This window comes from Aotus nancymaae, unplaced genomic scaffold (assembly GCF_030222135.1).
Source record: "Aotus nancymaae isolate 86718 unplaced genomic scaffold, 86718_ANA_hifiasm-v0.15.2.pri h1tg000029l, whole genome shotgun sequence".
Lineage (NCBI taxonomy): Eukaryota > Metazoa > Chordata > Mammalia > Primates > Aotidae > Aotus > Aotus nancymaae.
The window spans coordinates 52,490,899-52,512,756 of record NW_026988442.1 but is presented as its reverse complement, the minus strand read 5'-3'; the positions used below and the strand labels follow the sequence as shown (position 1 = coordinate 52,512,756).

At 36.5% G+C, this 21,858-nt stretch overlaps 1 protein-coding gene across 2 annotated transcripts in view; it reads right to left on the bottom strand.

Annotated features, from left to right (window-relative positions):
- Nucleotides 1–21,858, bottom strand: part of LY75 (lymphocyte antigen 75) — a 138,501-nt gene that overhangs the window by 79,420 nt on the left and 37,223 nt on the right. For both annotated transcript variants that reach the window (XM_012454844.2, XM_012454847.2), the window contains exons 14-23: nt 19,266–19,347; nt 15,617–15,685; nt 12,857–12,971; nt 9,402–9,437; nt 8,856–9,031; nt 8,129–8,196; nt 7,772–7,851; nt 6,723–6,862; nt 4,725–4,830; nt 4,349–4,509 (exon numbers count right to left, since the gene is read on the bottom strand). In XM_012454844.2, the coding sequence (XP_012310267.1) occupies nt 4,349–4,509; nt 4,725–4,830; nt 6,723–6,862; nt 7,772–7,851; nt 8,129–8,196; nt 8,856–9,031; nt 9,402–9,437; nt 12,857–12,971; nt 15,617–15,685; nt 19,266–19,347 (1,033 nt within the window). The remainder of the gene's footprint in view (nt 1–4,348; nt 4,510–4,724; nt 4,831–6,722; nt 6,863–7,771; nt 7,852–8,128; nt 8,197–8,855; nt 9,032–9,401; nt 9,438–12,856; nt 12,972–15,616; nt 15,686–19,265; nt 19,348–21,858) is intronic.

The following is a 21,858-nucleotide window of genomic DNA, read 5'->3' as shown; positions in this document are numbered from 1 at the left end:
GATGGTTGTAGGTGTGTGGTGTTATTTCTGAGGCCTCTGTTCTGTTCCATTGGTCTATATATCTATTTTGGTACTAGTATCATGCTACATTGGTTACTGTAGCCTTATAGTATAGTTTGAAGTCAGGTAGTGTGATGCCTCCAGCTTTGTTTTTTTTTTTGCTTAGAATTGTCTTGGCTATGTGGGCTGTTTTTTGGTTCCTTATAAAATTTAAGGTATTTTTTTTTCCAATTCTGTGAAGAAAATCAATGGCAGCCTGATGGGGAATCTATAGATTACTATGGGCAATATGGCCATCTTCATGATATTGGTTCTTCCTATCCACAAGCATGGAATGTTTTTCCATTTGTTTTATCCTCTCTGATTTCCTTGAGCAGTGGTTTGTAATTCCCCTTGAAGAGGTCCTTCACATCCCTTGTAAGTTGTATTCTTAGGTATTTTATTCTCTTTGTAGCAATTGTGAATGGGAGTTCACTTATGATTTGGCTCTCTGTTTGTCTGTTATTGGTGTATAGAAATGTTTGTGTTTTGTGCATATTGATTTTGTATCCTGAGACTGCTGAAATTGCTTATCAGCTTAAGGAGATTTTGGACTGAGACGATGGAGTCTTCTAAATATACAATCATGTGGTCTGCAAATAGAGACAATTTGACTTCCTCTTTACCTATTTGGATACCCTTTATTTCTTTCTCTTGCCTGATTGCCCTGGCCAGAACTTCCAATACTGTATTGAATAGGAGTGGTGAGAGAGGGCTTCCTTGTCTTTTGTCAGTTTTCAAAGGGAATGCTTCCAGTTTTTGCCCATTCAGTATGATATTGGCTGTGGGTTTGTCATAAATAGCTCTTATTATTTTGAGATATGTTCCATTGATACCTAGTTTATTGAGAGTTTTTATCATGAAGCGTTGTTGAATTTTGTTGAAGGCCTTCTCTGCATCTATTGAGGTAATCATGTAATTTTTGTCTTTGTTTCTGTTTATGTCATGAAATATGTTTATTGATTTGTGTATGTTGAAGTAGCCTTGCATCCCGGAGATGAAGCTGACTTGATTGTGATGGATAAGCTTCTTGATGTGCTGTTGGATTCTGTTTCCAGTGTTTTATTGAGGATTTTTGCATTGATGTTCATCAGGGATATTGGCCTGAAATTTTCTTTTTTAGTTTTGTCTCTGACAGATTTTGGTTATCAGGATGGTGTTGGCCTCATAAAATGAATTAGGGAGGATTCCCTCTTTTTCTATTGTTTGGAATCATTTCAGAAGGAATGGTACCAGCTCCTCTTGTACCTCTGGTAGAATTTGGCTGTGAAATCGTCTGGTCTTGGACTTTTTTTGGTTGGTAGGCTATTAATTGCTGCCTCAATTTCAGATCTTGTTTTTGGTCTATTCAGGATTCAACTTCTTCCTTGTTTAGGCTTGGGATGGTATAAGTGTCCAGGAATTTATCCATTTCTTCTAGATGTTCTGGCTTATTTGCGTAGAGGTGTTTATAGTATTCTCTGATGGTAGTTTGTCTTTCTATGGGATTGAGGGTGATATTGCCTTTATCATTTTTTATTGCATCTATTTGATTCTTCTCTTTTCTTCTTTATTAGTCTGGCTAGCAGTCTATTTTGTTGATCTTTTCAAAAAACAAGCTCCTGGATTCATTGATTTTTTTTTAAGGGTTTTTTATGTCTCTATCTCCTTCAGTTCTGCTCTGATCTTCTGCTGGCTTTTGAATTTGTTTGTTCTTGCTTTTCTAGTTCTTTTAATTGTGACATTAGGGTGCCAATTTTAGATCTTTCCTGCTTTTTCTGTTGGACATTTAGTGCTATAAATTTCCCTCTACACACTGCTTTAAGTGTGTCCATTGTGTCTTCATTCTCATTGTTTTCAAAGAACGTCTTTATTTCTGCCTTTATTTCATTATTTATCTGGTCATTTAGGAGCAGGTTGTTCAGTCTCTCTGTAGTTGAGTGGTTTTGAGTGAGTTTCTTAATCCTGAGTTCTAATTTGATTGCACTGTGGTCTGAGAGACTGTTTGTTATGCTTTCCACTCTTTTGCATTTGCTGAGGATTATTTTACTTTCAATTATGTGGTCAGTTTTAGAATAGGTGCGATGTGGTGCTGAGACGAATGTATATTCTGCTGATTTGAGGTGGAGGGTTCTGTAGATGTCTATTAGGTCCACTTGGTCCAGAGCTGAGGATATTCTTGTTAATTTTCTGTTTCGTTGATCTGTCTAATACTGACAGTGGGGTTAAAGTTAAAGTCTCCTACTATTATTTTGTGGGAGTCTAAGTCTCTAAGAACTTGCTTTATGAATCTGGGTGCTCCTGCATAGGGTGCATATATATTTAAAATAGTTAGCTTTTCTTGTTGCATTGATCCCTTTACCATTATGTAATGCCCTTCTTTGTCTCTTCTGATCTTTGATGTTTTTTTAAACTCTGTTTTATCAGAGACTAGGATTGAGACCCCTGCTTATTTTTTGCTTTCCATTTGCTTGGTAAATCTTCCTCTATTTCTTTATTTTGGGCCTATGTGTGTCTTTGCATGTGAGATAGGTCTCCTGAATACAGCACACTGATGGGTCTTGACTCTTTATCCAATTTGCCAGTCTGTGTATTTTAATTGGGGCATTTAGCCCATTTACATTTAAGGTTAATATTATTATGTGTGAATTTGATTCTGCCATTATGATGCTAGCTGGCTGTTTTGCTTGTTAGTTGATGCAGTTTCTTCCTACTGTCAATGGTCTTTACAATTTGGTATGTTTTTGCAGTGGCTGGTACTGATTGTTCCTTTCCATGTCTAGTGCTTCCTTCAGGAGCTTTTGTAGGGCAGGCCTGGTGGTGACAATATCTCTCAGCATTTGCTTGTCCATAAAGGATTTTATTTCTCCTTTGCTTATGAAGCTTAGTTTGACTGAATGTGAAATTCTGGGTTAAAAATTCTTTTCTTTAAGAATGTTGAATATTGGCCCCCACTCGCTTCTGACTTTTAGGGTTTCTGCTGAGAGATCCACTGTTAGTCTGATGGGTTTCCCTTTGCACAGGTAACCCGAGTTACCTCTGGCTGCCCTTAGCATTTTTTCCTTCATTTCAACCTTGGTGAATCTGATGATTATGTGTCTTGGGGTTGCTCGTCTTGAGGAGCATGTTTGTGGTGTTCTCTGTATTTCCCGAATTTGAATGTTGGCCTGCCTTGCTAGGTTGGGGAAGTTCTCCTGGATAATATCCTGAAGAGTGTTTTCCAGCTTGGTTTCATTCTCCCCTTCACTTTCAGGTACACCAATTAAATGTAGTACGACTTTTCACGTAATCCCATATTTCTTGGAGGCTTTGTTCATTTCTTTTCACTCTTTTTTCTTTAATCTTGTCTTCTTGCTTTATTTCATTGAGTTGATCTTCAATCCCTGATATCCTTTCTTTTGTTGGGTTGACATTATTCATTCCTGTGTTTACTCTAACTTCCACATCTTCCATAACCAAATAATAATTTGATATTTATGTTGTACATAGTTACTCATGATTCAGAATTTCCTTTGCTACCAACATCAACTTTGAGCAAAGTAACATTATGTCAGGAACATTAGTTGATTACTGTCTAAGACAAACTTTTGGAATTAGACTTTTACGTTAATTTCTCAATCTTTGCCCTTTGTGCAAAAGGTGATCTGCATCCAGAAAGTATAGAGAACAGAAGCAGTGGGCGGTAATACTGTGGTGTCAGCATAACTACTGTCAATATAATGCCCTCTTCCCTTCTCTGACTTCTTTATATCTAGCTCTTGGGGAAAAGTGATCACCAGTTACCAATTTTATACTTTTTACCTCAGCAGACTGAGGCTGAGAGCCCAAAGTCCCAAAATGTAAAGCAAAACACCTGTATTTGCTTCTATTTACAACTTACTACTTGATAGTTTTACATGGTTATGAAAGAAGTGCTATGGAATCTGATGCTACTGCAGAAAACCAGTGCATCCACCAGAAGCGTGGGGAGGCATCTGTTGTTCTTGTAACAGCTTTACTGAGCTATAATTCATATATGAGACAATTTGCTCATTTAAAGTACCTGTTTAATAGTTTTTAGTGTATTCACAGAGTTATACAATCATCACCCCATAAATCTTAGAACATCTTTGTCATCCCAAAAGGAGACTCTATACCCTTCAGGTACTACTCCCAATCCTTCCATCCTCCTTAGCCTCTAGCAACCAATAACCTACTTACTATCTTAGATGTGCCTATTCTAGATATTTAATGTAAACGGAATACAGTAGGCCTTTGCTCTTAGTCCAAAAATGTATGAAAGACAAATATTTCACAGATGTATGAAGAATATTGATTAAAAAAAACTTACATTTTCTGGTAATCTCAGCCTCCTACTAACCAATAATGGGTGAAAGTTACTGTATGTCAGTTCTCTGTTATCCGTCCATTTGTTTATCCTTTCATAGGCAGTCCAGCGCAAACCAATCCATAAAGTAGCTTCCATATCCGGAAGCAAGGATGTAATAAAATCTGTTCGAAAAAGATTTTTAAAAAGCATTTGATCTATTCAAATTAAAGATACACTAAAAATGTCAATGAATATCTTTTGCTTATCTATCAAGACAGTCTTTTATCTGTTCCATTAAAAAGTTTAATAATAATTTTGTATGTTAATTCCCATAGCCTCCTAAAACCAACCTGGCCCCAGATCAGAATAAAACATGTTTCCCAAATAATTCCAGTACCTTGTTCAGTCTGGCTCAACACTGAAGGAAGGGTGCCACCATACGAGTTACAGATATCACTTGCTTGAGAAAATGTGAGAGACATGGGTTTGATCTTTAGAAAACACTGCAAACAAAGGCATATGTGAAGCATGAGATTGCAGATACAGGAACACTCACATAGAAAGTAAATGCTTCATCTTTTAGAGGGCTGCTAATTTTTGGTCTGTGAGATATGGTAATTTGCAATGTAGTACCATAAGAATTCAAGTTTATGCTCTCATTAATTATTTTTTTTTAAGAGACAGGGTCTCTCTCTGTCACACAGGCTGGAGTGCAGTGGTACAATCATAGCTCACTGTAACCTTGAGCTCCTGGGATCAAGCTACCTTCTCAATTTAAACAACTGAGGAGTGGTCTTCAAACTTTCACATATATATATATGATATATATAAATATATATGGGAGATCTTTAAACATATATATTTAAATATATATTTAAAGAATAACCTAAATATATATTTATATATTTAATATATTTATATATAAATCCAAATATTTAATATATTTATAAATATATTTATATATAATATAAATATTTATAATTATCTTTATCTTTAAATATCTTTATATTTATATTATCTTTAAATATATATTTTAAAATATACATATCTTTATATTTATATTTAAATACATACATATTTAAAGATCTCCCGTTTATTGCATGCTTCCTATGTGTAAGCAGTTTGTATATTACCTCATCTAATTCTCACAATGGAGAGAGAAACTGAGGCACAAGGACATTAAATAACTAGACCCATAAGTGAAATAGCCACACAATAGTAAGGTCAGTATACTCTGTTCCACCTGGTTTCCTAATCTGTACCCTTAATCATCATCTCCTTATATTAAGAAACATTGTTTAAAAATTCAACTCTTTCTTGGCAGGATATTTTATTTCAAAGTTATGTCAGCTATGAAAATTAACATAGTACTATTTCCTTGAGGAATTATAAAGATTGTCCTAATTTTCAAAAGTTAAAATGTACCCCTAACTTCGCTACAGATGCTTTCAGCTGTCAGACACATTTCTTCTTTTCCTTCTTGACATTATGATCACTTTAGTGTAGAGTGGTATGTCCCAAATTGTGTTCCTGGAAACATTCTACAAAATTTTTTTTCCAGCTTTCTTATAGACTTGAGTGGCCAATGAGCCAAGATACCCAATGTAGATAAACTCATTGGGTAACTTCTAGAAAAGACCCTAGAGAGAACACCCTGAGTTTAAGCTTGGAGGCCTTATATTAAGGATGACAGAGCAAAAACAAAAGAAGTCTGATTTTGAAGACTTCATGGTGTTTCCACACAAACCTGCTTATCTTCAAATGACTTTAATGTGACAGAATAAATGTTTTAACCTACTGGAGCAACCTCTCTTCAGCAGCTAAATGCATTTCCTAATAGATACATATACCAACATGGATTATGCATCTCAAAGAGGCAGATATAGAATGCAGCATTTCTCAAACCTATTTAATCATAAAACCCCCATTTGGAGGCAAGATCAATGATGAATATTTTATCACATATGTATAGTCCCCAAAAAGTAGTTTGTGAAATGCTGGCCTAATTTGATTGGCAGATGCTACTTGGATGCTCTCCTTGAGGGGAAAAAGAAAACACAAGTCAGAAATTAAGTCAGTGTCCTACAATATCATAGAGATAGTCCTGACTATTCAAGGCATCCCAATCCATTAACAGATCAACTTTAGCAATTTAAGTATTAGTAGCAACAATAGAAATGCTGCACTTTAAAAGAGCTGTAGGCATGACCAACTTAAGAGTTAATTCTTGATATCCTCCACGGTTTCTGGTGACACAGGGGGCCAGGTGGGATCCTAAAACATGCAGAGTCTATCTCAGTGATGTTGTCACACTAAAGGGCTGCCATTCTGTCATAGGCCATACAACCAGCATGGAAGCAATCATTGTTGCACAATGTAGCAATTCTTTTTTTACCTTATTCTGAAAAGGAATCCAATGCTCAGAACATTGCACTTTAGCTGCAGAATCTGGGCTGTATTTCTCTAATGAAGAAACATTATATTTTTCACAGATGAAGGGCAACTTGGTACTACAGTCTACTGGTTTACCTAAGTCTGAGAAATGAAAAGCAAGGATTACTATGGTGAGAATTTTTCAGTCAGCACATTTTTTTTTTTTTTTTTGAGACAGAGTCTCACTCTGTTGCCCAGGCTGGAGTGCAGTGGTGCGATCTTGGTTTACTGCATCCTCTGCCTCCCAGGTTCAAGTGATTCTCGTACTTCAGCCTCGCAAGTAGCTGGGATTACAGGTGCATGGCACCACATCCGGCAAACTTTTGCATTTTTAGTAGAGATGAGGATTCACCATGTTGGCCAGGCTGGTCTTGAACTCCTTTGCATTAAGTGATTTGCCTGCTTCATTCAGCCTCCCAAAGTGCTGGGATTACAGGCGTGAGCCACTGTGCCTGGTCACCACATTTTAAAAGCAACCCAGTAGTAAAGAAAGGCTCTCGAAATCAATCTTCTTCAAATGCTTAAAATATGTTCCGTTTCTTCTCTAGCCATTTCTGTCTTCTGTGATTATTTTTATTGGTAGTTTACAGTATGCCAATACTGTTTTAAAACATTACACATTTTGCGTAACTACCATATTGTCCCAGAATGAAGGCAGGAGGTGGGAAGAGAGTTGAAGGGGCAGTGTAATCAGGGGACGGGGATCTAACCTAGACTATATGTTAGAACTGCTGCCTGCTTATCTTTGAAAATTTGCTTAGACATTTATCAATTAGGAAAGTGGTAAGTTTATTTCTAAGTAACTGTTTAAGGATAAAGGAAGTTAAAATATTCACAGTGAAGTGTGCTTTTATTTGCATTGGGAATTTGAGCTATTGTTGTTAATAATAAGTCAGAATAAGATGAAGTTACCAAACATATAATCAAAAGGAAAACAAGATTAAGCTAGAAACGGAATCTGAGGTTCACATATTACATAATAAGCATTAGAGGAGTTAGAATTAACTTTACCCATAAGCCAAGTCTTGGGAGACATGTACAAGCATTCCTCTCCAAATGTCACATGAAAGCGGTGCCATGGATATCGTGAGCTGAAAGAAAACGACAGATTTCACAACTCATAATGTAATTAGGTGTTCCATTTTTTTCTTTTTACTGTAAGTTATTTTATTTCTAAATTTAATGTTAATACCATTATTTTATACACCTTTTTTCTTTATGCCAACATGCAAAAGGACTTGGTTTCTCTAATCTAGGCAGTTTATGGGTTAATGTTCAAACTATTTATAAATAAAAATCCATTTAGTAAAAGAAACTCCTTCTTTTAAGTGATAACTTTACAAAGGTAAAATCAATGATGTCACTTACTATGAAAAATAATGATCTATTGGCTCCTCGCTTGTTCTCATCCACCACTTCTGTTCAGTACCAGATATCTGAAAAACAACGCAAAATCCATTCTTATAGGTGCTGAGCTTTCTTGAGGGTTTTGGTTCAAATACCTTGTCTTACTATAACCATTAACCACTATAATTTCTAGATATTCCTTACTTAGATCTCAAAATTATACAAGCCAGGGCCTTTTGTCAAAGAGAGTTGAAAACTCTCTGTATATTTACAGATCCTACTTTGGGTACAGGAAATACAATAGCTGTAATTACGGGCATATATTAATTAGACTAATACTTTAAGTGGGCATACAGTATCCTATTGCAATTAATTATAAACTTCAAAATACAGAAATTATTTTTCTTCCCAAAAACTATTTGCAAAGTTACTTATTAGTAGAAACAAAAACTCAAGTTAACTATAAAGTTGACTTTTAGTAAAAAACATGACAGGGAATTAGAATCATTTATATTATCTACTGATATTTACCTTATGAAGTGATATTTATTGTTAATCTTGTATATTTTAAAACATAAGCAATTGTACTTCATTTTTCAAACATGAAACAAATTTGGATATTGTAAGGCAAATCTTACATTAAAGGAAAATTTAACTTTTGTAGATTTTGGAAAAATTTTTGAAATATTTTTAAATGGAATATATATAAAAATAAGAAATACATTTAAAATATATTATTTTAAATTACATTTGCTATTTTGTTTCTGATGGCTCTTAGTCCTGCAAAAGATGTTACAGTAGCAAGAAAGCTGTGATTGCTGGCACAGTATAGGACAGCTTCTTCATAGTTTAGGTGAACATCAGCAACAAACCAATATTCACTTCCTTCAATTATAAGTGGAGGTCCATGAATCCCAGCACGCTCTAAAGAAGAAGAAGAAGAAGAAAAAGATTCGAGTCATGACTATGCAAAGCAAACTGTGTCCTCCAAGCATAAGTTAATGTTCAAAAGTATAAATAGTAATTCAGATCACTGGCCCTCTCTGGCTGGGCAGTACTGACTATAAGAAACAAGAGATATCTGAGCTAGTGACTCTGCCACTCCCCTGCACTCACAGGGAAGGAAAAAGCCACCTTCACCTCATCCCACACCAGTCACTCACCTTCCTTGCCTGGAGAAATTTTATTTCACTTGAAGATGTATAGAGAAGAAGCTGGCACTTGAATAGTTAACTAAATGCATTAGTGAAAAGGTAAAAGCAGCTTTGGTTAAATTTCAGTTTTCTTAACTCACCTGGATTGTACCAGTCTGGTGTTTTTGGAGTGTGGCCTATATGAGGAAGAAAGCAAGTGGCATTAGTATTCAATGACAGATCAGGGTGTACTATAAGTAGAGCCTTTAATGTAGCTCAAAAGGCCTTGCAGTATTGCTGAGGCTTGTCCACTTCTGGCCAAGTCACTTAACGTTTTGATCACTTTAGTTGTATTTTGTGGGGCTGATGCTAAAGCTGCTTTAGGAGCAATCAAAAGGCAGATCTGTTAAATAAGAATGAAGTATTTCTAGCAGTCTTTTGCCTTGTGTCACAGAGGTCACAAAGGAAGTATAGAAGGATAAAATATAGCTAAGAATTAGAAAGTAAATGATGATATCATATGTGTTACATGGAAACAATAAGAAATAGGAACCAAAATAATCATCATTCTAGAACCACTTCTCAATCTAATGAAACGAATAACTATTCTGTAAACTTAGGTTGAGAGAGTTCATTGTCTTCCATGATATCCTTGGAGACAATGTACAATGCTCCAGTGATGAACCTTTTGAGAAGATGATACAAAACTGAGAGGAAAATAATAAAACCACTCAGGTTTCCCAGATGGAAATGGAGGAAATAAGGCATGCTACACAGAATTCCGGGCTTAGAAGCTGGGCAGGTCAGTGTGCAAATGCCCTTATACATTTTGCTGCTGTGGTATTTCAGATGAGTTGCTTAACTCTTTCTCAGCCTTGATTTTCTCCTCTATGAAAAGTAGATGGCCACCTAACTCACAGAGAGTGAAGGTCACGTGTGATGCCCTGGAGGAAGCGGCCAGCACAGGGCCAGGCACAGAGCAGTTCCTCATGGAAGCCTATTTGCTTTCCTCCCCCTTTTCATTCTGACCACAGATCACACTGGCTTCAAGTCAGAGACATCATTTGCTTAATCTTAGAAATTACAGAGTAAAATAGCTGTTCTTAATTTTGGTGTGGCATGTGGGCCTCAGGCATCAGAAGACCCAACTCAGAGGACTGCCTGCATAGCCAGCATCTTTGGTCTCTCTCTCTGAGCCAATTCTATTCATATTGGATGATTTCCAACAATAATGCTGCAAGTCAGTTCAAAATTTACACAGTTTCTTGTCTGTAATCTTGTCAAAGACTTCTGATTATTTATGTGTGGGGGAGGGAAAGCTATGTCTAACCTTTACATATCTTTAAATTAGTGAGAAAAGCAGGATGCTAGGTGTGTTTTTATACAAGATTACAAACATGTACGTGTGTACAAGGTATCAAGAATTACAATAAAAATAGCTATGTTTGGGTAATGGCATCATAGGTAATTTTCCTAAAAGCAATTTTATGAGCCTTATTTTTGACACAGTTTTCTCAATTAAAAAAAGAATATTTAAAAAGTACAAATATTCAGGGATTAAGGTTACTTCACATTTACAGGTTGCCAAAATATCTCTTTTAGGGAAGAGAGGATTAATTAGAACCAAGTAATAAAAAGGCAAGAGCCAGAGAAGAGGCATGGTGATTTAGGATACATTAAGAAGAAAATTTCTGTAAGAAAACCAGAAAATACAGATTAATACAAGTTGGGTAAACTTTAGGCTGCTCTAATAACCAAGAAAATATCTAACCAGGTGAATGCATCACATCGTAACTTAGAAATTTAGGTACAGCCAAAAAAGAGTGAACATAACATTTAAACCCTGGAGCAAGCAATCATCGATTTCTTCAAGTAATTGGGAATAGGCTGAGAACAGGAGTTTAGTTTTTTATTTTGTTTCTGCATGGGGACAATGGAGGTAGAATTACTTAGAAGATGTATTTGTTTGATTAATTGATTTATATTTGCTGAGTTAATTCCTTTCTCTCTTGTTAAAAATATATGTTTATATATATATATATACACACCTCCAAATGCCCTTTATACTATTTCCTGTGGTGACTAATTTGCCATTTCTAAGGTTGCCCTTGTTTAAACTCTGGGGTCTTCTCCACTGCTCAAACAGGAGGTGGGGACAGCAGCTCACATTGAGGGCACCTTGGTTGGAACAATGACACTGTCTGTGGAATGCTAACAAATACCAGAGAGTAACGGGAGGCTCACACTAATGCTTCAAAACAGAGACATTGTCCGAATTAATTATGTGCGAATTACTTTTCCACTTGTTTAAAGGATATCCAAACTGGTTTTCCTTTGTCCCTTTTCTGGGTTTAATCAAATAATCAGGAATAACTCAGGCATAATTTATCCTTTAGAAAAACCCATATACACATACACACACACACACACACACACACACACTCTTTTATAAATGGTTTGACACTTTGCCTTTGTGAAAGAGATTCGCCAGTACCTGATGTCACATCTGAAGCTCTTTTAACTATTTTAGGAAAAAGAATAATCTTCTAATAGGCAGTTCCATGATGTGAACTTTGGGTTCTTTGAGAACTTGTAGGAGGATATACCTTTAGTTTCAATGATCTGTTGACATTTGGCTCAGAGATTTATTTTAAAAATTTCTAGGTGGTTTCTGCTAATTAATTTAATATGGCCAATGTCTGCTTAAAAATAATTTGACACTGGGTGCAGTGGCTCACGCCTGTAATCCTAGCACTTTGGGAGGCTGAGGTGGGCCAGTCACTTGAGGTCAGGAGTTCGAGACCAGCTTGGCCAACATGGTGAAACCTTGACCCTACTAAAAATACAAAAATTAGCCTGGCGTGGTAGCAGGTGCCTGTAGTCCCAGCTACTTGGGAGGCTAACGCAGGATAATTGCTTGAACCTGGGAGGTGGAGGCTACAGTGAGCCGAGATCGCAGCACCGCACTCCAGCCTGGGAGACAGATTGAGACTCCATCTTAAAAAAATGATAATAATAATTTGAGAATTAAAATCTTCCTAACATTTTTCTTAATATTTCATATTTTTCTGGTAAAAGGTGAAGTAAAATTATATCTATGTTCCCCCCCACCTTTCTGTTATCAAAGGCTGTACTATCAATCTAACTGGCTTCTCAAATTTGAGTTTACATAAAAGTATTAGCAGTTTTGTAGTTCATTGAAAATTTCTTCTAAACTTTACAGGGACCTGCCAAATTTGTATTTCTTGACTCCTGCCTTCTTCTCCCTATCTTTATTTTTTTCATTTTGCATCAAAATAAAAAATTAAAATGATTCTATATTTCTCCTTTTGCTTAAAATACTGTTTCATCCAAAATCTAATCTCCCTAAATGAGCCTTAAACTTCATCTTCTATGCAAATTCTTCCATGATCAAAGAGTAAAGTATCACCAAATTTCAATAAGCTAGCTTTCTGTTAGAAGCCAGAGTCAGGCAGGGGTGCTCCACGTATTAACTGCATCATCATAGGCTTTCAGACATTAGAATTACAGATCAAAATGCTCCCTTAAGTACTTTGAGCTGAGCATTCACAATGTTAACATGAGAAGGTTGTGAAAAGGAGTAACTACCACTTACCTTTTGGAATTTGGCACACCCATTCAAGTTTTGTATCACAAGCAAAAGGCCTCAAATAAATAAATTCTCTGTCATCAAAGAAATGCCAACCTCTTCGCCATGGCCTATGAATGACCTAAAAGAGGAAAAGGATTGTAGAATAGTTTGAAGTTGATACATTCCTTATGGAACACTAAACTGTAAGTCCTATGATTTTGATCGCTATGTTAGCTCTAGCACCTAAAGTATTTGTTTAATAAATGAACACATGAATGAATGGAATATTTAAACAGTAATACTCTGAGCAAGAACCTTCAAAGGGGCTAAGAAAGGAAATATGTTGTAAAGTCATGTTTATATCCAAAATGCAGATTTTCTCCCCCATGCCTGACAATTTTTGTTAGGATATTTATTTTAGAGATATCCAAGCACCAAGCTGTGATCAAATCAGATCAGAAAGTGACATAAAAGTCCAGCCTCAGTGGCCCAGACTCCTTCTCTGGTGTTGTCATATGCCATTTCTAGGATTTTGCCCTTCTCCACATGGTCCAGGATGGCTCACTGCCAATTCCAGCCAGCAAGTAGGAGAAAAAGGAGAGAGGAAGCATGACTTGGGAGAGACATCCATCACTTCTTGGACAATTTTCTCTTAAGGCCAAGTTTCTGGAGGTTCTCTGGCAGGTGAGGTAAGATTTTTCTTACAGAACACTTCCCTGGATGGGCTTGTTCCTGATTCAGGTTGCATTAGTATTTCTTTATTTATTTGGCAGGTTTTCAAAGCTCTCCATACTTGGAAACTCTATTTACCTAGAATACAGTTTATTGTACCAGTGTTCCCATAAGCTTCTCTGAAGTTTTCACCTTTTCTTGTGTTAAATTGGGAATTCTATAAAAACACCATGAAGGCTGTGCTTGGTGGCTCACGCCTATAATCCCAGCATTTTGTGAGGCCAAAGAGGGCAGATCACAAGGTCAGGCGATTGAGACCATCCTGGCTAACATAGTGAAAGCCCGTCTCTACTAAAAATACAAAAAATTAGCCAGGTGTGGTGGCACGTGCCTGTAGTCCCAGCTACTCTGGAGGCTGAGGCAGGAGAATTGCTTGAATCCGGGAGGCGGAGTTTGCAATGAGCCAAGATCATGCTACTGCACTCCAGCCTGGGCGACAGAGTGACACTCCGTCCCCCCACAAAAATGCCATGAATGACACAGTTTATTACTAGAAGAGTTACTTTGAAAATGGTGCTTTCCTGTGGCTTTATCAGTTCTTATTTGCCTTAGCCTTCCTGTAACATTTCTGATGAGCAACCTTCTTGAATCTCTTTCTTGGACTATAAATCAAAGATTACCTGACGTCTCCTCCATCTTGATCTTTTTTCACTCTATATGTTGGTAGTTCCTCCAAATCCAATTCTTGGCCCTTCACTTTCTTTTTTTTAAATATACGTTTTCCTTTGAACTCAAGACTCTTGATCTCAACTTACCATAGCATATACCTCAGCTAGCTTGGATTCAAAATATCTAAACAAAATCTTAAAATTTTCTCCATAAATCAGTACGCTTTCTGTTTCTATAAATGCCTAATCATATAGCATGGTGGTTAAGAGAACAGACCCAGACACACATGGGTTTAAATTTCAGTTCTTTCAGCTTAAATTTACTCCATGTAAGCAGGAGTAAATTACAGCTCAAGTTCCTATGTGAGATGAATACAGTAACAGTGCCTACCTCACAAGATTGCTTATGTGTTAAGTGACATATGTGACATGCCTAGGACAGTGGCTGGCTCATAAAGGAGTTAATCAGTGTTAGCTGTTGCCATCATCATCATCACCACTACCATGGACCATCACCATCACCATCACCATTATTATTATTATTGTCTCATAATCTTCTTGTTCTTGCATAAAACTTGTATTTCACCTGTCATAGTCCTTATTCAGTGGTGTCTTAATTGCTTATTTGTCTTTATTTCCTACTGGACTTTAGTTCTGTGAAGACAATGGCTATGCTTTGTACCTTGTCATTGTACTATCTCCCAGTGCCTCACGGACTCCTTGGACTGTTTATGAAATAGATACATGAATGCATTCTGCAAAGGAAGACGTCTAACTGGTCTTTTATGCCTTCCAATTTTACTGTTGCACTTGACATCTGTCTCAAGATGAATCTTCCTCATATCCTCCTTAGTTCACATGACCCTCCCTACTCAGAAATTTAAAAAATTGCCCTGTTGCCTATCAAGAAGTATACAAATTCCTTAACTTGTCATCAATCTAATTTCCTAATATTGTTATCAAGGACAGCACCAATGAAAACTTCGTGATCTGTATTCTGTTCTCCTCGCTGCCTTCCACTCTTCCTTCCACTCCCACCTTATTTTATGCCACTTTCTGATACCATCCCTGCATGAGAAAGCCTCACCCTATCCCATCTGTAGAAACTCTATCCATCCTTAAAGTCCCAGTTCAAGTCCCACCTCTTCCTGGACAACAGCCACGGGAATCACTTCCTCCTCTGAGTTTCATTAACCTTCCTCAGCCCACTCATTTGGAGCTTATTACTGCATAGTAATGAAGGAAGTTTTCTTGAATATGAATTTTATCCTCTCAAATGAAGTGTAAGTTAGGCTGCTGAGGGGCAGGCCATGGGTGTGCTTATCTCCTACCGCATCTAACATCATGCTCTACACGCAAAGGTCCTCCATGGATCTGTTATTTGACTGCATATGATGATGGATTTATTTTTTTAAATATGCAGATTTTCCAGCATTGTACTGACCTTCACAGCAGCACAGTCTCTGATGTCATAATCCTGCTGAAACTCATTTGGCATGATAACAGTAGACACCTGAAAAGACAAGAGAGGCTTGAGAATTTAAGACTGATGTATAAATATTTGCAATTTAGATGTAATTTAGGCAGCCTTAATCACTCAAGTGTGTTCATATGCCACAGAAAGAAAACTTTTTCATCTTTTTTTTTTTATATTGTGATGCTAAATCATGAGAGGACTTAGCAAATGTCATAAGGTCATAAGTTTCCAAAAAAAGGAAGCCACAGTTTCAGAAATGAAGGTTAATGGTATATTATTAAGTTGGCTTTTGGAGTCATAGAGAAACAAGCTTGCAAAATACTTTTTTTTTTATTTTTTGCATGTGTTGAAATGTTCATTATTTGATTAACTAATCTCAGACATGCTCAATTTGAATATAAACTCAAGGAGTTTTACATTTAGAAAGAATAAAAAATGAGGTGACACAATAATAATTTGGAGCACATATTGAATATCTGAGAATAATTTTGCTCCTATAAATGTTACATTAAATACCTCCTTAGGATAATATAAACATGTGGAATAATAGTAGGGAATTTCCTCCAATAAAGATACTTTTGGCCAGGTATAGTGGCTCATGCCTGTAATCTCAGCACTGTGGAAGGCCAAGATTGGCAGATGGCTTGAGCCCGGGAGTTTGAGACCAGCCTGTAGAGATGGTGAAACCCCATCTCTACAAAAAAGTACAAAAATTAAATGGATGTGGTGGCATGTGCCTGTGGACCCAGCTACTCGAGAGGCTGAGACATGAGGATTGATTGAACCCAGGAGGTTGAAGCTGCAGTGAGTCATAATGGCACCACTGCACTCTAGCATGGGTGACACAGTGAGACCCTGTCATCCCCACCTTGTCTCCCCAAAAAGAGATAGTTTATTTTTTGCATAACTCTTACATCTTTAGATAATAAAAATAAAAGCTTCTCACTATAGAAATGAAAATAAACAGTATAAAGAGAAAGCTTTATATTGTTTCCAACAATCATTTGTGGCCAGGTGTAGTGGCTCACACCTGTAATCCCAGCACTTTGGGAGGCTGAGGTGGGTGGATTGCCTGAGCTGAGTTTGAGACCAGTCTGGGCAATGTGGTGAAACCCATTTCCACAAAAAATATAAGAATTATCGGGGCATGATGGCATGCACCTATGGTCCCAACTACTTCGGAGGCTGAGGTGGGAAGACTGCTTGAGCCTGGGAGGTGAAGATTGTAGTGAGTTGAGATTGCACCACTGCACTTCAACCTGGGTGACAGAGTGAGATCCTATCTCAAAAAGAAAAAAATCACTCATACTACCCAAAGATGACTACTATATCTATTATTTTTGACTATATATAGAGAAACAATACATGTAGATTTTTAAAAATAAGACTTGTAACTCGTTTTTCCCTTACTGCCTATATGTGACTCTATTTTCATGTCAATAAAGACACATAATTTTAATGTGGATGTATTTATTTTTTAAATTGGCAGATAAAAGTATATGCATTTATCATATACAACATGATGTTTTGAAGTATATATACATTGCAGACTGATGAAATTTAACTAATTAACACATGTATTATTTCACAGTTATCATTTTTGTGGTGAGAACACTTAATATCCACTTTTAGCATTTTTCAAGGATATAAAATATTATTAACTACAACCAACTTGTTGTACAATAGATGTCTTGAATTTCCTATCTAAATGAAATTTTGTAACCTTTGACCAACATCTCCCCAATCCCCCATTTCATCTGCCCCAGCTCTTGGAAACCACCATTCTACTCTCTAGTTCCATGAGATCTATTTTTTTTTTTTTTTTTTTTTTAGATTCCACATCTGAGTGATATCACATGGTATTTGTCTTTCTGTGCCTGGCTTCTTTCACTTAGCATAATGTCGTCCAGGGTCATCCATGTTGTCACAAATGTCAGGATTTCCTTCCCTTTTATGGTTGAGTAGTACTCCATTATGTACATATACCACACTTGCTTCATCCATTCGTCTGCTGATGGACACTTAGGTTGATTTCATATCTTGGCTACTGTGAATAGTGCTGCAGTCACCCTGCGAGTCTCTTAAACATTCTGATTTCACTTCCTTTGAATATATACCCAGTAGTAGGATTGTTGGATCATGTGGTTAGTTCTATTTTTAATTTTTTGAGATACCTTCATACTGTTGTCAATAATGGTTGTACTAATTTACATTCCCACCAACAGTGTGCAAAAGTTCCCTTTTCTCTACATCCTCACCAACACGCATCATTTGCCTTTTTCATAATAATCATTCTGACAGGTGAGAGGTGATAACTTACTATGGTTTTAATTTTGTATTTCCCTGATGATTAGTGATGTTGAGCATTTTTCATATGACTGTTGGCCATTTTTAGGTCTTCTTTGGAGAAATGTCTATTCAATCCTTGGACCGTTTTTAAATCGGGTTATTTGTTTTCTTGCTATTGATTTGTTTCAGTTCCTTATCTACAGTCATGCACTGCATAATGATCTTTCAGTCAACCACAGATGGCCTACCCTATGCTTCTGCCTCCATATGCTTGTGTAGATAGTCTTCCTTGGAAGATCTATCCTTCCTCTTCTTGGCCAATCTGAATACTGGCATTCAGATCATGGCTAAAAAGAAATGTTAGCCATCCCTTGAAGATGTGTTCCCATAAGATTATAATATATTTTTACTGTACCTTTTCTATGTTATCATTGTGCCACAATTGCCTACAGTATTCAGTACAGTAACATACTCTACAGGTTTGTAGCCTAGGGGCAATTTAGAGCCTAGATGTGTAGCCTATGTGTGTAGTAGGCTACACCATCTAGGTTTGTTGACATATGTTCTATGATGTTTGCACAAAAACATTACCTAATAATGCATTTCTCAGAATGTATCCCATTGTTAAGTGATGCATGACTGTATTTTGGATATTAGTCTTTTATCAGATGTATAATTTGCAAATATTTTCTCTTATTCTGTAGGTTGTCTCTTCACTCTGCTGATTGTTTCCTTTATTGTGCAGAAGCTTTTTAGTTTGATGTAATCCAATTTTATCTATTTTGGTTTTTGTTGTCTGTGTTTTTAAGTTCATATCCAAAAAATTCATTGTCAAGACCAATGTCATGGAGCTTTCCCCTTATGTTTTTTCCAAGTAGTTCATAGTTTGGGGCCTTCCATTTAAGATTTTAATTCATTTGGAGTTGATTTTTGTATATGATATGAGATAAGGGTTTAATCTCATGTTTCTGCATGTGGAAATCCAGTTTTCCCACTACCATTTACAGAAGATACTGTCCTTTTCCCATTGTGGTTCTTGGTATCTTTGCTGAAAACCAGTTGTCTATAAATAGGTGGATGTATGTTTGGGCTGTCCATTCTGTTCCATTGGTCTAGGTGTCTGTTTTTATGCGAGTACCATGCTGTTTTGCTTACTACAACTTTGTAGTGTATTTCTGAGGTCAGATCCAGCTTTATTCTTTTTGCTCAAGATTTCTTTGGCTATTCAGGGTCTTTTGTGGTTCCACATAAATTCTAGGTGTGGATGTATTGTTTAACAAACAAATAGTGCTTCCATACTACCTAAAACAATGAAATTTTAACTTACAGGTGTACGATCACTCCATTGCCAGGATCCTTGTAAATCTGGGCTCCTTTTATTCAAACCAATCCACAGCCAGTGCTGGCCACTATGTAAAAAGCAAGTGTTAAAAATATGAGGATAATGCTTAGCAAAAATATTTAGCATTTACATGTCTAAAGTGCTTTAGATAAGTAAGTTTATTCAGAAGCACTTGTCACTAATTGAAAAGCATAGTTTCAAGCAACATAAAGAAGTCTCTTGAAATGAAACTAAGCCCTTAATATGGGGTAGCTACAGAAAAAGTACCATACTTTTAAAACTACATTTTTTTTTTTTTTTTTTTTTTTTTTTGAGACGGAGTTTCGCTCTTGATACCCAGGCTGGAGTGCAATGGCGCGATCTCGGCTCACCGCAACCTCCGCCTCCTGGGTTCAGGCAATTCTCCTGCCTCAGCCTCCTGAGTAGCTGGGATTACAGACACGCGCCACCGTGCCCAGCTAATTTTTTGTATTAGTAGAGACGGGGTTTCACCATGTTGACCAGGATGGTCTCGATCTCTTGACCTCGTGATCCACCCGCCTCAGCCTCCCAAAGTGCTGGGATTACAGGCTTGAGCCACCGCGCCCGGCCAAAACTACATTTTAAGCTGTTTTTTTCATGTGAAAGGCAAAAACTATTTTACTTTGAATTTTAAGAAGAAAAAAATGGAAATTATTCCAAGGCTTTTACTATAGTGCTTGAATATTAGACAGAATTTTTAGATACAGTCAAAAGTAACAATGGCATTTCTTTAAAGTGTTTGTCTGTAACACTATTAAATATTATTCTTTAAAATGCAGAACAAACTATTTGGATAAATTTTTATCAAACAATATTTGAAACATAGTTGATTTCCTACTGTCCACTAAGTTTAAAGTATTGTCTATGTGCCAAAGAAATATACCAGAGAAATATATTAAACAATCATATAAGTGATTATACTCATCACTTATATCTATTATACTTTTATGTAAAAGGTACTGAGCTAGGAGCAATGAGGACACAGAGAAGTATAAGACCTAATATCTACCCTCAAATGTAATATAAAATAGAGAGATAAGATATGTTATGAACAAAAAAGGAAAGACCAATTATGAAAGCTATCAAATGAGTTGTATACATCTTAGGTTATACAAAAGTTCAGAGAAAGGAGAGGTCACTGTGGACTGCAGAAAATGAAGAAAGACTTCGTGAGGTTGGTAGGACAAAAGATATTCTTCAAGGGATGGTTAACATTTCTGTCTAGCCATGATCTGAATGCCAGTATTCAGACTGGCCAAGAGGAAGAAGGGTAGACCTTCCAAGGAAGACTATCTACACAATCATATAGAGGCAGGAACACACATGTAAGTAATCCTTTCCCCTCCAATACATTTATGCTCTAGCCAGGGATAAATATCCAGCATAAGTAGACATGATATAAGCATAGAAATTTTTCTCTGCCTCTAACTCCATTTGAAAACATTTCCTAAAATTTATTATACTTTTAGGCAACCAATAAAACTCCATATAATCAACCTTTTGTTGCCACACGTTACATATGATCAGTACATCTGCATGTATACATGTATATAAATGTAATATGCCTGTAAGCATAATGCAGAATATATTTTAGAGAAGGGGTAGATTCCAAATCGAAAAACAATCCATACTCTCAAGTTCTGCAGAATATATGGGACATATAGGTATAAGTCTACAGAGAAATATAATAGGTGAATTTTAATAAAATGTACTAGTGAATCCAAGGCTGAAGCAAAGAATTTTAAACTCATTTCTTATTTTTAATAAATAATTGTTTTTCTTTATTTCTTACCTTTGTTCAACATTCCCTCATATTTTAATAACAATAAGTACTTTTTCATCTTTTCAACCTCAAAGCTTTTGACTTAATGCAACGGAATATGAATGAGGACCATCCTCTTTTGGTTTTTATTGTTATATTGTTTTCTTTTATAGAGAAAGATCCACCAATTTGTGGACTTAAGATATATCCAGTGGGGACAATTAAGTCCAGTTTAAATTTAGTAGCTACAAGAGGAATTTGCAGTTTATGCCTTTAGCTCATCAAACCTTTCTTATAGGCTTCCATCATACTGCCTGAGTTCTGGATTTCTAAACCACAGGGTCTAGACAATTGCCATATACAGCACAATTAAAGCCAGACAGCTAAAATAGAGAGGCAGTTAAGTTTTCCTGCTCATACTTACTTGGGGGAAATAACTCCATTTCTCCCAAATCTTAGCATGTTATATATTTGGGCCTGGGGAATTTGTGTAGAATTTTGTGTTTCCCTAAAGTAAGCATTAGCTATTTTATCTTCTTTACACAATCCACAATACAATCAGGAAGATGATCAAAGATCATTTGTCACCTACATTGCAGAGGCTCCCACTGGTGGCCTTTTTAGAAGTTTGTCCTCAACTTTCCAGGCTCCTCAAGCCCTTACCCAGTCTTCTCTCAGCTAATAGCTCCCCTTCCTTCCACTGAGAAACATCTCCGCTTTCAAGCCCATTTCTGGCTTCTTTGCTGAACCTCAGAGGACAGTTTCCCAGAGAAAAGAGTTTGCTCGATTGTCCAA